The following is a 16,287-nucleotide window of genomic DNA, read 5'->3' on the forward strand; positions in this document are numbered from 1 at the left end:
TAAGTTCAGTCTGTTTATTTAGCAATCAGTGAATATTTGGAACTAATTAAAAAGAACTAAAAATTCCTGTCATTCACAGAGATTGATATTACATATCACCTTGCCCTATAATTGTTTTGCTTATATATTATGATCTTTCATGATGCTTTCTTTCAAACAAGTACTAAACCTTTTTTGTCTTTAGTGCAGAAACCATTAAAAGGCTTTTAAAAGACTTTTATTTTAAAAAACAACAACGCTCAGATGACCAACTTCCTGTTAGCAACCAGGCCTTGTGTGACAACGGTTCCTAAGCAGGATTTGTTGACGTGCTAGCGGTACACAGATACACAACATATACCAATATTGATCATTTTCATTTTCCTTAAGTAATATAAAAAACGACGTTCTGTCACAGCGCTCGGAGAAAAAAAAAATCGATAATTAGCTCGACAATTAGCTACCGTTAGTTCAATAGAAGTCTAAACATCGCATTCAAGTGTTGTTTTTAAGTTTAAAAGCCACAAACTCTCCAAGATGAGCGAACAGCTCAAACTGATCGTCGAACAGCTGAACAGGGAACCTTTTAAGAAAAACTTCAATCTCATTACATTCGACTCTCTGGAGCCGATGCAGTTACTGCAGACTTTAAATGATGTTCTGGCTGAAATTGATCCAAAGGTGAGTGAAGAAATGATCTTTTAATACAAATTACATCTTTATTAAGCAAAGCAAAGTAAAATGCGTAACCTTATATAAATATAATAAAGTAACGTTACAGTACAGAACAGTGTTATTTCTGTCCCTGTCATTTTATTTATTATTATATTATATCATATTATATTAGATATGTATTTCATAAGCTGGTGTATTATACAGACTCTATCTGTCAGGTTTATTTTTATGTTGTGTGTTCCCTCTAATCGTCTGTTTACAATTTATCTTGTCTCGATCCATTTATTTTTTTCTTTCAGCAAGCCATTGATATACGTGAGGAAATGCCTGAGCAGACAGCTAAGAGGATGTTTACTCTTCTTGGGATGCTGAAATACAAACCTCCTGGAGGAATGTCTGAAGTGTAAGTTATGAATAGTGAAAAACTGTACAGAATGTGTCAAATAGTGGTCCTAGGACACATAGGTATCATACAGTAGCTTAGATGGGTGCTAGCTAGCTTTGTTTTTTGGAGAAAGAAACAGAAACATTAGGATGAAATGGATTTCAAATTTTTATTTTTGCTCTGGTGCTTCTTAAGTTATGAATAATAATCATCTTTGAAATCTGTATACCTTGACAGAAGCAGTTTTCGTCAGGGTTTGGTGATAGGCAGTAAGCCTGTGGTGCACCCCATCTTGCACTGGCTGTTACAAAGGATTCCCGAGCTGAAGAAGAGAGCGTACCTGGCCAGGTTCCTCGTCAAACTAGAGATCCCTGCTGAGTTTCTCCAAGATGATATCATTGCTGAGACCTTCCACCAGGTATTACTATACTGAACATATGGCTTAAAGGAATAGTTCACCCAAAAATGTATGTTCACCATCAGGCATTCCAAGATTCAGATGCATTTGTTTCTTCATCAGAACATATTTGGAGAAATTTAGAATTGCATCACTTGCTCACCAATGGATCCTCTGCAGTGAATGGGTGCCGTCATAATCCAAACAGTGGATAAAAACATCACAATAATCCACAACACCACTACAGACTATCAGTAAATTGCTAGTGAAGTGAAAAGTTGTTCAAACTATCATTCTGACGGCACCCATTTAAAGTGATGTACCTTAAATGCTTAATTTCTCCAACTTTGCTCTGATGAAGAAACAAACTCATCCTACATTTTATATGGCCTGAGGATAAGTAAAATGTTTAGCAAATTAAATTTTTTGAGTGAACTATTCTTTTAAGCCTTAAAAAAACCATTGTTTTTTTTAGATTCTGTTCTATTTTCTTTCGTTTTGTTTTCTAACATGCATTCTGGTACTTTACACAAGTAGAGTGCCGACTGGTGTCTTTTATAAGTTTACATATATATCCTTATATTTTCTTTTAAATGTTTATTGCTATTTAATTTGAATGTTTATTGCTGTTAAATAATACAATTATTAGTTAAAAGAGCTCATATAATATTTAGAGGGAAATGAATAAAGTTGTATTTTTAAATGATACATTGTGTGCACATAATCAGGGTTGCTCACTTTTTTCTTTAAAAAAACCTTTCATCACTTGTTGTGAACTTTAACGCCTTTTTTTTTTTTTAGCCCCGTTTGTGTACCTACTATAGGTTCTGTTTGTGCATCATTTTAGATTAATTGATGTTTATTTTTTTGTGCTTTATTGTAATGTTTTCTTTCTATTGTTTTCATAGTATGAGGAGCTGGTGGGGGGATTCAAGACCATCCACAAAGAGTGTGAGCAGATGAAGAGCTCAGGTTTCTCCACTTCTGAGATTCGACGGGTAAGAAAGCCAGTGTTGCTGAAGTCCCATCTGGTCATGTAAAGTTTGGCATTATATACAAAATAACAATGTGTTGCTGCAGGACATTGTTGCAATGGAGGAGGAGAAGGATCAACTCATAAAAAGGGTGGAGCGGCTTAAAAAGAGGGTAAGAAAGACAGAATCCTATAGAATCTGCTAACTAAATAAAATGATGGAATCGCACCTGCAAATACACACATTTGCAGAGAACTATCAAAGTGAACTGCTGAGGTCACATTTTAAAAGGCATAAATGGAATAATTAATGCATTTAAATCCACACAAAATAAAGGACTACCAAGGCATGTGAAATAAAAACAAAATAGGTTTAGGTTAATTAATTATTTAACGATTATAAAATAATTACAAATGTTCTGAAGCTTAAATTGGATCTGAATATTCCATATACGCACATGATTGTAACTCCTTGCAATTCACAGTCTTTTACCATATTCAAATCCACTCCACAAAATTCACTTATTTAGCATATTAAATGTGAAACAACTATACTTATTTTGGTTTCGTGGTTTTTGTGATACAATTTTTCTCCACTAGGTGGAGGCAGTGTCAAACCATCAACGCATGCTGGAACTGGCCAGACAGCTACGAGTGGAAAAAGAAAGAGAAGAATCTCTCGCTCATCAGAAACAAGAGCAGAAGAACCAGGTAGAGACCTTCTGTATACCTGCACAATGACATCATGTCTCAAGAACCTCACTGGAGCTCCATGACCAGTTATTGAATCAGTTATTGTCTCCTGGACATTCTGATGGCTTAGGCTGTGTTTCGTCTCTGGTGTAGCTCTTCCAGGCAGAGCAGAGACTGCAGAGATGTCAGATCCAGCTTAGAGACTTGCAGCAGGCAGCCGCAGATGAAAAGCCAGAGAGTAAGTTGCTATACTTAAAGACAGCTGTCCCAGAATCACTCAGAATATAAGCATGGGTCATGAGTTCGAATCCCAGTGCACACCAATACTAAAAATAAATGTATGTGAGTGATTCATTAAGTAAAATTATTTTTAACAACAAAATGTATATTTCAACTATATATTATGTATACATAATGGCTTTTTTTTTTTTAAACCTTTATTCACTCAAACCTTGTTTTGTGACCTCTTTGCACCTTTTACTCATCTTTCAAGGGATTATTCATATTGCATTTATTTCTTGCAAGTTTCAGAACTCCACAACAGTTTCTTTATGATGTCCACTGAATGTCTTTATGCTCTTACTGCAGTAGACAGATGTTGTGGCACAGAGCAAGATCACTTTAGTACTTTTATTTGTAAAGATAACATGCATAACATCTGATCCTAATCACAGGCCTTATGAAGAGACTCGAGGAGGATATTAAGTTCAACTCCTACATGGTGTCTGAGAAGCTGCCCAGAGAGCTGGAGAACACAAGAAAGGTGGTGCAGTACTTGCAGAAGGTGGCGTCTGAGCCTGCTTTGGGCCAAGCAGAACTGAGGGAGCTGGAGGACAAGGTCAGTCAGTGTGCATGGATGGGACTCTTAGTGTAAAAACTTGAACTAAGAACAGTAGAAAAACATGTAAACGTGACCCTTCAGAAATGATTTTAATATGCTGATCCTTTGCTTAAGAAACATTTCTTATTATTATCAGTGTTGAAAACAGTTGTGCTGTTTAAAGAAAATGTAAATACAGCTATACAGCTTTTTTTCCGGATTCTTTGACGAAATGAACAGCATTTATTTAGAATAGAACATTTTTGGATCTGGATTATTACACTTAACGGCAAAATGAAGGTTTGGATATGTAAACTGATATTTCTTACTGACGCACTACAGCAAAAGATAGAAATAACTGACGTCAAACTATATTTAGCTGGTGAAAATACTAGTGTTATAATAATTTTAGCTACCGCTGTAGTGATGAACTGTCTTTTGTTCATTAGATCAGAGAAATCAACACCGAGATCAATCATCTGATTGAGAAGAGGATGATGCGTAACGACCCAATGGATGATAAACTCTCTTTGTTCAGACAACAGGTAAAGTGTCATGACTTCATCACTTAATGTACTTGACTTTGCTTTAACAGGTGTTGTTCTTTTTACCTGAGAGGTCAGGTTTATTTTGGGCAGGGAGATTTCTGCTGTGTCCGTCTGGCCTTGGTACTCGTGTGGAGATGTTTTACTTGTCCTGCATATCTTTTGAACTTGAACGAATGTTTGATGTTCTCTGATTTGCTAATATAATAGTGTGCATTTTTTTTATATGTAGTTGCCAGATGTCCATTATCATAGCCTATTAAACTGCTCTCTTGATTCTGATTGGTCAGCGGCAGCATTCTGATGTCAAATATTTTTGTATAACAAGAAGACTGTATAATTGACATTTGTCCCAGGCAGCTGATCTTCCTAATTCAGACAGTGGTTTCCAAAAGTCTATGGGCCCATTGACAGTTTTTGCATTTATTAATGTGAAATGTTGGGGAGTCGAATGAAAAAAAAAAAAAGAGATATACATTTTTAACATGAGTCCTCTGTCTTCAAATGCCTAGTCAAACAAGCTGTCTAGTACGTTTACATAGAAAAACATTGATAAAGCAGGTCAGTAGAACACTGGCAAATTGCATTTGTTTATCAGCATGGAAATTTGGGTGAAAAGTTTTATTTAAATAAAAAATATATGTGAATTTCAGAATGTCTTGATGAGTTTGTCCCCACTTTTGCATGAATGTGCTCCAACATGATATTTTATTTTCCACATAGCATCTTGTGTGCATCTTCAATAAAAGAAAGTGAAGAATCTCTCTTTAAAACAAAAGAAAAGTATAGTTTCATATTTTTAAATATATACATACATACATACATAAATACATATAAACGTTATATTTATATCGTAGATAAAATTTGAATTAAGAAAATTTGGTTGTCGATAAAGCAGAAAAAAGTTATAAAAAATAAATACATTGGTTAAAATGTACATTTGTGTGTTTAGGCTGCTATTATAGTCCGTAAGAAGGAAACCAAGCTGGAGGAGTTACAGGAGGCCCGTGAGGAGTTGGCGGCTGTGGAGAGAGAACTGAACATGAAGAGCAGTCAGGCACGAGAGCGGGGTGGAGCAGAGCTGATCCGTGGAGATGAGGTCCTGAAAACAATCTGTCATGATCCACAACACATAGAAACACAGCTGCAAGTGCTTCAGGGTTCGCTCACAAATTCATCCTGTTCTATTCAGAAATAGTACAACATTTGTTGTGTTAAAAATACTATAATAACAAGTTAGATCACTTTACTTTATGTAATGTATTCCTAAATTATCAGAATTTACTTGTTGTTTTTTCGTGTATCATAGAAAACCAGATATGAAGGCATAAAAACATACAGTATGTACACTTAAATGATAAGTTTGCACATTTTCAACCAGCTTTGTATTGTTTCAATGTATATGTAAATGAACAGAGTGTACTTCTTTATTTGTTATATGTGGCATTTTTGTCAGGAAAAGTCTGCCAGATGCATGTTTTGCACCATCAGGTGGACAGCTCCAGGTCTTTTATTTTAAAACTATTGCTCAAATTTCTACATTTTGTTTATTCCTATATGCATGGGCAGAAAAAAGGCACCAAAATCAAAAGTTTTTGTCAAGAGAACACCAATGTCCTTTTTTCTTTTTTTTTCTGGTTATGTTTGATAGTGTATTTTTTTTAAACCATCTTTCAGGTTTCTATTGCTTGGACAGTTAAGTTTTTATTAAAAGGCCATCTTGCCAGCGGTGAATTAGCCCTTTAAGCAGCACTGCTCCAGAAGGGCAGGTGACAGTTATGTCATCTGGCACAAACTTTCTCACACTGGCCCCGGAGCCAGAGCTGTAATGTTTTTTTCCCCAGGAGATTTCCGGAAGTAACTGTCAGTGATTAACGGGCCTATGTCTGCTTCTGAGACCTGTGAACTTTCCTGTCCTCACTTTTTGCTGTCTGTCTGCATTTTTTTTTAACAAGCAGACATTGCATTCCCTGGCTGGCCTTGGGCAGAGATATTGGCAGGCCGAGCAGATAGAGTGGCACCCTGGCTAAAATAGCCACCATTCCTCTCCCAATTCTGGACTTCCTGCGATTTTATCAGCCTCTCCATGATAACATTCACTTCTGTCCATGGCTCATCCAACTGTGAACAGCAGCAGCCAAGTGATGGATAGCTGAAACTATAGAGAGAGTGTATGTCTATAGATGTGATAGGGATGTGCAAATCTGAAATAGACAATAACCAAGTATGGTCAACTTGTGGCACAATGTAGAAGGAAACAGAAGGGCTTTTGGTGCAGTCAGAGACACGGATATGACATAAAATTTACTTAAACACAGATAATGGGAATCAGGGAACAGAGTTCCGTGTTCCTAGGGTTAGGATTTCTAAATGTGTTTTCTAACTTTTTCTGCTGATTTATAAAATTAATAAAAAATAAAATAAAAGGAATTAGGAGTTAATAAACATTTTTAAAGTTATTCAGAATATGCTTTTTTTAGTACAATATTTGAAAGCAACAGAGTTCGATAAGTTGGAGGCAGTTCAGTACAAATTCAGCTCAGTTGACAGCACTTATTCGTGATTAATCGCCTCCAAATTAAACGTTTTTGTTTGCAAAATATATGTGTGTTTTGTGTATATTTATTATGCATATACTGTATAAACACACACGCATACATCATAAGATGTTGCAATGTCAAAATAGTCTAATGTGACTGCTGCTTAAAAACTCTAAAATGACTCAGTCTAAGCTGATTAAAGGGGGGGTGAAATGCTCGTTTTCACTCAATATCCTGTAAGTACCTATAGAGTAGTACTGCATCCTTCATAAATCCATGAAAATGGATTTATGAAGGATGCAGTTTTCTTTAGTTTTATTATATTCATAAGAGAAAGATAGTCTGTACCGATTTTTCCCGGAAAAACACGACCGGCTGGAGGCGTGACGTGTGGGCGGAGCTAAAGAATCACGAGCGTGAGTAGGCTTTTGCGTTGAGAGTGTTTGGAAGCTGTGACTTTACCGTGAGGAAAAACAAACCATGGCTAACAGTCAGATTCAGCGTATATTTATGATCCAGAATCAGATCCAGAGGCTGAAATTTAACAAGAGCAGCATCAGCAACAACGTCTCTATGTGGTATGTACTGAAACTGTATATATTTGCTTAGCGGTTTTGGAAAATGACTAAGTTCCACTTTGTCGTCTTTTTTTTTTTTTTTAAGCTGTACATGTGGAAAGTGCAGTTTGATGACAACATCGCATGTTGTTTACTTGATGTGCTTACGCGCCGATAGCTAAGTTAACAACACAGAGATATTTGAAGCAGTTTTACTCACCGCATGCGGTTCCAACACACGATCGTGACCCTTTTTCGTTGGGACTGCATTATCCTTAAGAAATAAACAATGTGCAAATCCGGCGTCAAACTGGGCCTTGTTTGTAAAACAAGCATCTTCGAAATGCAGGGAACAAACACAAACACTTGCACAACACTCCGTTGATGCTCTGTAAAAATAAACTCCATCCACTGGTCCCTTAATGCTGTTTTTTTTTGGTAATCTGTGCAGGGTTGTCTTGTCCTGGCAACCAAAAACACAGTTCTTTTGTGACATTTCGCGACGCTCTCGCTCTGATCAGTTAATGCCTCTGCTCTCAGTACTCTGCTATACGGGAGCGCACGCTCTTCCGGCAGAAGTGCCCTTAGCACCCATATAAGGAAATTCCGCTCCATCTAACGTCACACAGAGCCATACTCGAAAAAAACTTTCCGAACTTGTGACAAACCGGAAGGAGTATTTTTGGAACAGAAATACTCCTTCAAACGTACAACTTAATTTTTGAAACTTTGTCCATGTTTAGCATGGGAATCCAACTCTTTAACAGTGTAAAAAACTCAGTATGCATGAAATAGCATTTCACCCCCCCCTTTAATAAATATAAGAGAAAAAGTGACATTATTAGTAGGTTAATCAGCATTATGCAACAAATGCTGTCTGTTGAGCTTCACATAGATTGAACCTATAAGAATGCATTTAAATGCTCATGTGTTTCAATCGTTTGCAGTGAAAGAACTCACAGCGAGGCATTATTGCTGCTCCCCTCCCAAGCCGCACCAACCTTGTCTGCCCTTTGCTGTCCCAAAATACACAAAGCATAAACTCTCGCACAATCTCTGCGTGCCCCAAGTGACATACGCCACATTGTGTGATTTCTAGGTTTGCTCTTCGGTGCTGCTCAACGTTTATAGCCATTGGCATTAACTGACAGAAGAATAGCCTGAGCAAATGAGCTGCCAGATGAAGATGTTTTTGTCCATGGCTACATGCCTGCGGTCTCAGGTCTCTTTTGTTGAGATCCACTGAGATGTCCCAGCGGCACACTGGTTTGCCCCTTCTTCCTACCATTCATTCCTTAGAGCTGTATTCTCCTAGAGACTCTCACCTTACCAGAGATGAAGCCAAGGCCACAATGTTCCCCTGACTTTGTCTCATTGCATCCCTTATCCCTATACATGTACGTGCAGCGCAGGTGGTGTTTGTATGTCAGTACCATTTTCCTATTTGAGACAGTGGCTTCGCTTTTTTTGTAGTCATTAGTGAGACACAGTCACTCAGCCAGGGCTCATTGTGTGTTGTGATCTGTTTATCCCTTCTGAAATATCCTATGTCACATTTTCTCATTGCACGGCAGATTTGTATAGAATTGAGGTTACTTTTTCACTTATTGATTGTCCATGTTATTGTCTACGTATTCACTGTCCATAATTTCTAAGTACTTATTGTTAATTAAGTGTTTATGTTTTTTTTTTTTATATATATTTAATGAGTAGTTGATTTTTTGGTAATGTCCTGCTGTGTGACATGCTGTACTTCCAACATACTTCAAGATGAGTCCTCCGCACAACCTAGAATTAAACAGCTGGTCTCGTCTGGCCAGAGGAGAACGACACACTATTTCACTACACTATAATGTAGAAACTTCAATTTTATGTATTTTATGCTTTTTCTTTCTCTTTTTTTCTTTTTACTTTATTGTACTTTTCAGTGTATTATTGTTGGGTTTTCTTTTCAGTTTTTATTGTACTTTTTCATGTCTTTAAGATTTTTTGTGTTTTTATCCTGCTTTTTAGTTTAAGCGTTATGTGGCCAAGATGCGTGGCAAGAGCAGCACTTATAAGAAGAAACGGCAGGAGATCGCTGAGCTGAAGGTGGAGTATGGTGTCCTACAGAGGACTCAAGAGATCCTGAGAGAGCGACACACAGCTGGACAGCAGCAGCTGGTAAACACACATTTATCCATCATTCTGTAGTTCTCTCTGTCCGCAAGGTCTATTAAAGTTAATATGTTGTATATCTTTCAAATGTGTTTTTCCAAGCCAAACTTTACAACTTGCTTCATTCTCAAATGTTTTTGTTTATTTACATTTATTTGAATTCCACCTCCTTGCATTCAAATCCAATTCTGTTTATTTCACCAATTCAAATTTCATTCAAATTCAAGAATTGAAATTGAAATACTGCCCTGCTTAACGCCCACCTTTGTTCTTCAAACATCACTGGTGTTTTAGCTTGTGTCTATCAGCGTATCATTTCACCATGTTATACACACTGGGACATAATCTACCTTCCCTGCATTAACGCTGAAGTAACAGCACCTTCCTGGAAATGACTTCACACCTCTGAACCCTCCCTGTCTCTGACTTGCTGATAGCCCATCTGACGCAGAAAGGCTGAGCTTGGGCTATTTATGATCCTGGCATTTGCTCCCTGTCTGGGTCCTATGCTGTTATTTTTTGAGTAGGGGAATTTTCCTCCTCTATTTTGTGGTTGGTTGCACGAGCCTGGGCCACCCCTCATTTTGGCACCCAATCTTCTCAAACGGCCTGGGCATCAGTCAAACCCCTGCCAGCGCACTCATGTTGTCTCATGTGCAAAGTGCATCAGTATCAAGAGCATTACAAATGCATCAGCTTATAAAATATGTCCTCACGTCTTGTACCCAATAGAAATGAAGGATTAACATGATATAGGTAGAATTACATTCTTCAATTACAGTGATAAAAAAAAAAGATCAGTATTAGTAATTTACTGTGTACCTTCAATAGTGACATACCTAGTATTTACCAAACTAAACTGAAACTGACCACAGAGTCCAAGCAAATTAAATTGTGAAAGGGTTGTGCCACTACAACCTTACCCAAAATATTTGCAACGTTCTTCATTTTCCCTGACTAGTCCAAAATGTCTAGATGAAGCTAAGTTGAGTTGAGCCGTACTCAAAGTGTGATTAGTCATGTAATATCCCCAGAAATAATGCTCAGCACATTTTTGTCCTATTATATAACCCATAGCCATGAGTTTCAGCCTGACCTGTGAAGTTCCTTCTGTACAAAGAAAATAAAGTGCTTTGCACTGCGATTTACGGCTTTGACTTCTGTTTGAACATCACACTGTCACTGCAGACACATCCCATGGAAGTTTGTTTACACCATGGGATAAAGAATTCTAGGTTTATATCTCATAATTTGGACGAAATGCAGAAAAAAACAATTATTTAATATTTTAGAAAATCTAAATACAATCATTACTTTCCAATTCAATAATCAGAATATTTATTGGCATATAATGTAAAACAGTACTTGTTTTATCGTATTGATCGTATTGGCCGGTTACAGTATATCATTGGTTAATTTAATTTGAGTCAAAAAAGCAGACAAGAAAAGTCATTCAAGAGGAAGACACCATTATGACATGTTGATGAAATATAATGAAAATAATCTATTTTGGAACAACATGTTCTGATAAATCATGCATATTGACCAGGGACATTTATTATAGAAGTAAATGGGGTCAGTTTTGATTTCATTATAAGATTGTCGCTACAAACATTGGCTAATATGGTTCAGATCTTGTTTGATTTGTGAGCTAAAATCATGCATCTAACAATTTTTCAGTAACATTGTTTACTGTATGCAAATAATCAAACATTTCAGTAAGCAATCTAATCAAATTGACAAGGCGAATAAACAGTTGTTCTATTTAAGCTTTGCTTGTGTTCTGGCGTTCAGGAGTCTCTGGAGGCTCAGCGGGGGATCTCGGGCTACAGCGATACTCAGGAAGAGCTGGAGAGAGTCTCCGCTATCAAGAGCGAGCTGGACGAGATGAAGGGACGAACGCTGGACGATATGTCTGAAATGGTGAGCTGGGCCAGGCTGAATGATGCACTTTCTCTGATCTCGAAATGTGTTGCTTTCTCCAAATGTTCTGTTCTGTGTTTTTTGGGAGACTGTCAATATGCAAAAGACTAGGGAACGTTAATGAGGTAATAAACTTTCTAGAGGAGTTTGTTCTGCCACAGGAGTGCACAGTTTGTCTGATACAACTCTGTATTGACACTCAAGATAATCAGAGATAAACGGAATGTCAGTAGAAGTTATTCGGGGAAAAGCTAATTAGAGGTACAGCAGTTGTAATCATTACTTTACTATGAGATACACTGTCATTCACAACCATAATAACAATAATAAGAAATGTTTCTTAATCACCAGATCAATGTATTAGAATGATTTCTGAAGGATCATGTGACACTGAAGACTGGAGAAAAACAGCTTTGCTTCACAGGAATAAATCTAAATAAATCTACAAAAACATTTATTTTAATGTGTAATAATATTTCACTATATTACTGTTTTTACTGTTCTTTTTGATCAAATTATTATAACCTTGGTTAGCACGAGAAACTGTTTTCAAAATCGTACTGACTCCAAACTTTTGAATGACAGTGTTTGAGGTTAAAATGTGTTTATGTATTGTTCAGTAGTTTATGAAGTGCCATTCTTATAAAGAAAAAAAGTGCTAATATAGTGTTCAGCTGTTTTTGATAGATAATAATGGTCATTTTACCATTAAGACTTATAGGGAGTAGGGGCCTATTCCCACTATTTAATGTTTAATATTATTATGCATGTCCATATTGTACATCCCTAATCCCTCCCAGTAGCTAAACTTAACATCTACAATTCTAACTATTAATAAGCAGCAAATTAGGTGTTTATTGATCCAAATGTCATAGTTAATGGTTTGTTAATGGAACAAATTTGACCTTAATAAAAATAAACAGTGACCTTTTTTCCTAAACATGCCTTTTTATTAAAATACGGTAACATATATTAACAAAATACTAAAACTCTGTTGTGGATACGTTTCTTTAACTCACTCATTTGTATGCATTTGGTTGATTCTCTCTCGGGTCATCATCTGTCATGAAGATTTGTGTTTATTTCAGGTTAAGAAGCTGAATTCGGTGATAGCAGAGAAGAAGTCTGCTTTGTCTCCGCTGATAAAGGACCTGAGAGCTCTGAGACAGGAACACGCGGTGAGTCAAGCGACATATTGAAGATACAAAGCCATTTGTTTCTCTCCACCACACTGAGAATCACTATCAACCACAAAGAGCCAATCAGCATATCAGATCTGTCAGAAGTGCATTCTCTTTTGTTTTGCTTGTTAAAACAGGAACTCGCTCCAGAGTTTGAGCAAAAGAAGGCTCAGTATGACACCTGTGCTGCAGGACTGGAGAGCAATAGGTCCAAGCTGGAACAGGTATTATGGGGCTCTACCAGGGTCTTATAACATTGATACTGAATTGACAGTTTCTTTAAATTAATATAGTCATATATTATATTATAAATAAATGTAAAATATAAACGTATGTAAAAAAATTATTATTATTAAAAATGAAAAAAATTGAGCCAACTACATTAAAGCATAAAATTATATTTAATTAATAAATAAAATTACATTATGAATGAATAAATAAATAACAAAACCAGACATAAATATATTGAAAATTTTAATGTATAGTCCTTTGTGATTTTTGTATATGGATATCCAAACAACATTAAGCAGACTTATGACTCAGAAGTCTAATTTGTTGAATTTATGTGAACCTCAGTTATTGTTCAGATTCAATTTGAGCTTTCTGTGGATGTTCAAATTCTAGCTCAAATTCAAAGACAATCAACCTTGGTCTCAACTTGAATGTTTTAGCATCTTATGAAATACTATTTAATATACAAGAGCGGGCAATGATTTAATGTCCTGATGTTATACAGGAAGTGAGGGTACTTAGGGAAGAGACGGCACAGGAAGAAAGCCAATATCATCACATTAACTGCATGAGAGAGGTAAAAACCTTCCTTCTCTTAGACATCAGAGATCTCTAGTACTGTGGTTTTCTTTCACTCTCTCCTCCCTGGCCTCTCTTTCACAGATTACTGAGAGTCAAATAGAGAGGGCGGCAGATCAGAGTAAGATTTATCAGTCAATGGATTTACAGGTGCGGAGGACGGCTCTCAGGTAAGAAACTGAAGATCTATCTGCTATAGATAAACCTAAAAACTCAAGTGAAAAGACAGACGTGTACACAGCACATGAATTCATGCTCCATCACTAACAAACAAATGATTCCCGAGAGACTCTTTTGAGCTGGCAGCTCTCAGCACGTCTGCATGCCTACTGCTCAGACTGGTTGTTTTGTCATGTCTTTTGTTTCAGTTATTCTTCAAGTATCTATTCACCCATTCCTGATCCATGCAGCCTACGCATTCGAAAAGTTTAGCAGAATTTCTGCTAAATGTGGAGGCGGGGGATAGCCTTGTGGTTAAGGATTTAAGCTGTTAACACAAAGGTTGCAGGTTCAGTTCTAAGTAGGAGTGACTCAGGAATCGCAGAACTGCTATGATCATAAGTCAAAAGTTCTTTTACTAAAAATATTTTTTTAAAAACTAATTAAAAATATTTATAATTACTAAGGACATAATTATATTTATGCTGCTGTTCAGAAGTCATATTCAGAATGTGTATGCTGCTATTTTGCATGCAATGAAAGCATAGAATGAACAGGGCCCCTACTCTTCAAAAAGTACAACAAAACATATTAAAGTTGTCAGTATGACTTATGCACTATATTAACTCTTTAGAAATCAAACAATAGTTTTGTGTGAGGAACAGACTAAAAATAAGTTGTTATTCACTGATTGATTTAATTTGCTGCTATAAATATTTATTTCATATGCACATTCAATAAGGCTTTGAAAGACTTGAGAAATAATGCACAAGGCATGTGGACTTTTCATGGTATTTTTTGTTTTATTATAAATTTTGTTTAGAGCTTGACTATATGGCTTTACTGTATGACAAGTAGCCACTGTATGGTTTTAGTGAATAGAAAAGAGCAGCTTGGAAATAAAAACTGAAACAGGTTTGAAAAAAACACGAGAAAGAAAACATATTTTCTTTTAAGGAATCATTGTATCCTTCTCTTACAGAGAGAAGTACATCGCCAACACGGCAGAGCAGGAGTCCTTGGGCAAGGTGAGGAGACCGTATCTGACCATCTGTCAAACCTCTCTGACTCATGACTTCATTTCATCAGGTCGTTTACTTGTCTGTCGGGGTCAACTTAGTGTTAGTTAAGAGCGGGGGTCTGGCCTCCGATATTTCTGCCAAACCGTGCAGAGCATGCGAACAGTGTCACGTCACATCGTGCCAGTGTTAGAACAAAGCTTGTGTAATCATTGGCATGCCAAACTCTCCCAAAACTGCATTTACAAGCTTTCTGAATTCAAGAATTATGGCAAAATGGACTGCCGGCATATGGGTACAATACATTTAATGGCTCAGCAAGAATTTGAAAAATCAGATCAGATATCATGTGTCAGTTTTTTTTCCACCAGCCATGCTTTGAATATATGTAAATAATTGCTTTTATCTCCAATTAGCATGGGAACATTGGAGCACTAGGCGTGTTTTTCAAAGGCAATGAACATTGTGTCTCTGTGGGCTTGCAGGTTCTACGTCAGCAGGTGAAGCAGGTGCGAGAGAACCAGGAGCCCAATATGAGACAGATGAAGATGTGGAAGGACCTGGAGACTCTGTTGGAGTGCAAGAAGCAGTGCTACCTCAAGGCTCAGAGCCAGGCCCCTATTGGGCACGTCATCCAGGATGTTGGCAAGGATATGCTGGTTCTGTAATGCCATTTCCCTTCTAAAAGTTGTTTTTCTGGTCATTACTATATGAATTATATAAATACATGTATACATTGTTTAATATGTAAAGTAGTGTTTACGTTAATTTGTATATTAAGGAATAGTTCACCCAAAAATAAAAATTTGATGAAAAATAACTTACCCTCAGGCCATCTAAGATGAAGATGAGTTCTTCACCTGAACAGATTAGGAGAAAATTAGCATTACATCTTTTGCTCACCAATGGATACTCTGCAGTGAATGGGTACCATCAGAATGAGAATCGAATCAGCTGATAAAAAGATCATGATGATCCAAAACTGTGCAAAATACAAGTCCATAATAACATTTCCTGTGCGAAAATAAAAAGCCTATTGTCCTCTCACATCAAAATCCATCAACCTATTTGTTTAAGGCATGTAAACAGTTCTTTATTTGTGTATATTTCTCTCCTGATTCAGACAAGATGACTCTTTCACTTTTAAAAGCAATATTATTGGTAAAGCACTAGTATTTTAATCAGAAACAATGGTTTAAGGTAAAAACAATTCTTATCTTGATTTTGTTTCTAACAAGCATATTTTTGCTTCAACAAGAATTAATGGGAATTGAGTTGTGTCAATAATCCAGTTATGTTTTTATCAGCTTTTTGGACTCTCATTCTGTCGGCACCTATTCATTGCACATCCAAATTTTCATCTGTGGGTGCACCGGCCTTTTAAACCGTATATTAGTGCATGTAAATGCACTCTGAAGTGAAAAAACTTCAGTGAAAGAATCCTAAGGGTTGTCTACTAACGTTCAACAAGCCC

General features: G+C 36.7%; 1 protein-coding gene across 2 annotated transcripts; it reads left to right on the top strand.

The window, feature by feature from the left end:
* Positions 1–267: 267 nt before the first annotated feature.
* LOC113107205 (intraflagellar transport protein 81 homolog) lies at positions 268–16,008 on the top strand. 2 transcript variants are annotated; one of them, XM_026269545.1, is made up of 18 exons: positions 270–660; positions 954–1,057; positions 1,277–1,457; positions 2,345–2,434; positions 2,517–2,582; positions 3,010–3,120; positions 3,256–3,340; positions 3,777–3,940; positions 4,372–4,467; positions 5,420–5,566; positions 9,578–9,727; positions 11,516–11,644; positions 12,733–12,822; positions 12,963–13,049; positions 13,562–13,633; positions 13,720–13,805; positions 14,777–14,822; positions 15,299–16,008. In XM_026269545.1, exons 1-18 carry the CDS (start codon positions 517–519, stop codon positions 15,479–15,481), a joined length of 2,031 nt encoding a protein of 676 aa, XP_026125330.1. In that variant the 5' UTR covers positions 270–516; the 3' UTR covers positions 15,482–16,008. The 2 variants fall into 2 exon arrangements, with proteins under 2 accessions (XP_026125331.1, XP_026125330.1); XM_026269546.1 differs by lacking the exons at positions 14,777–14,822; positions 15,299–16,008 and adding an exon at positions 14,004–14,757 and having other exon boundaries at positions 268–660.
* Positions 16,009–16,287: the final 279 nt, after the last annotated feature.

Source organism: Carassius auratus, chromosome 8 (genome assembly GCF_003368295.1).
Source record: "Carassius auratus strain Wakin chromosome 8, ASM336829v1, whole genome shotgun sequence".
NCBI classification, from domain to species: domain Eukaryota; kingdom Metazoa; phylum Chordata; class Actinopteri; order Cypriniformes; family Cyprinidae; genus Carassius; species Carassius auratus.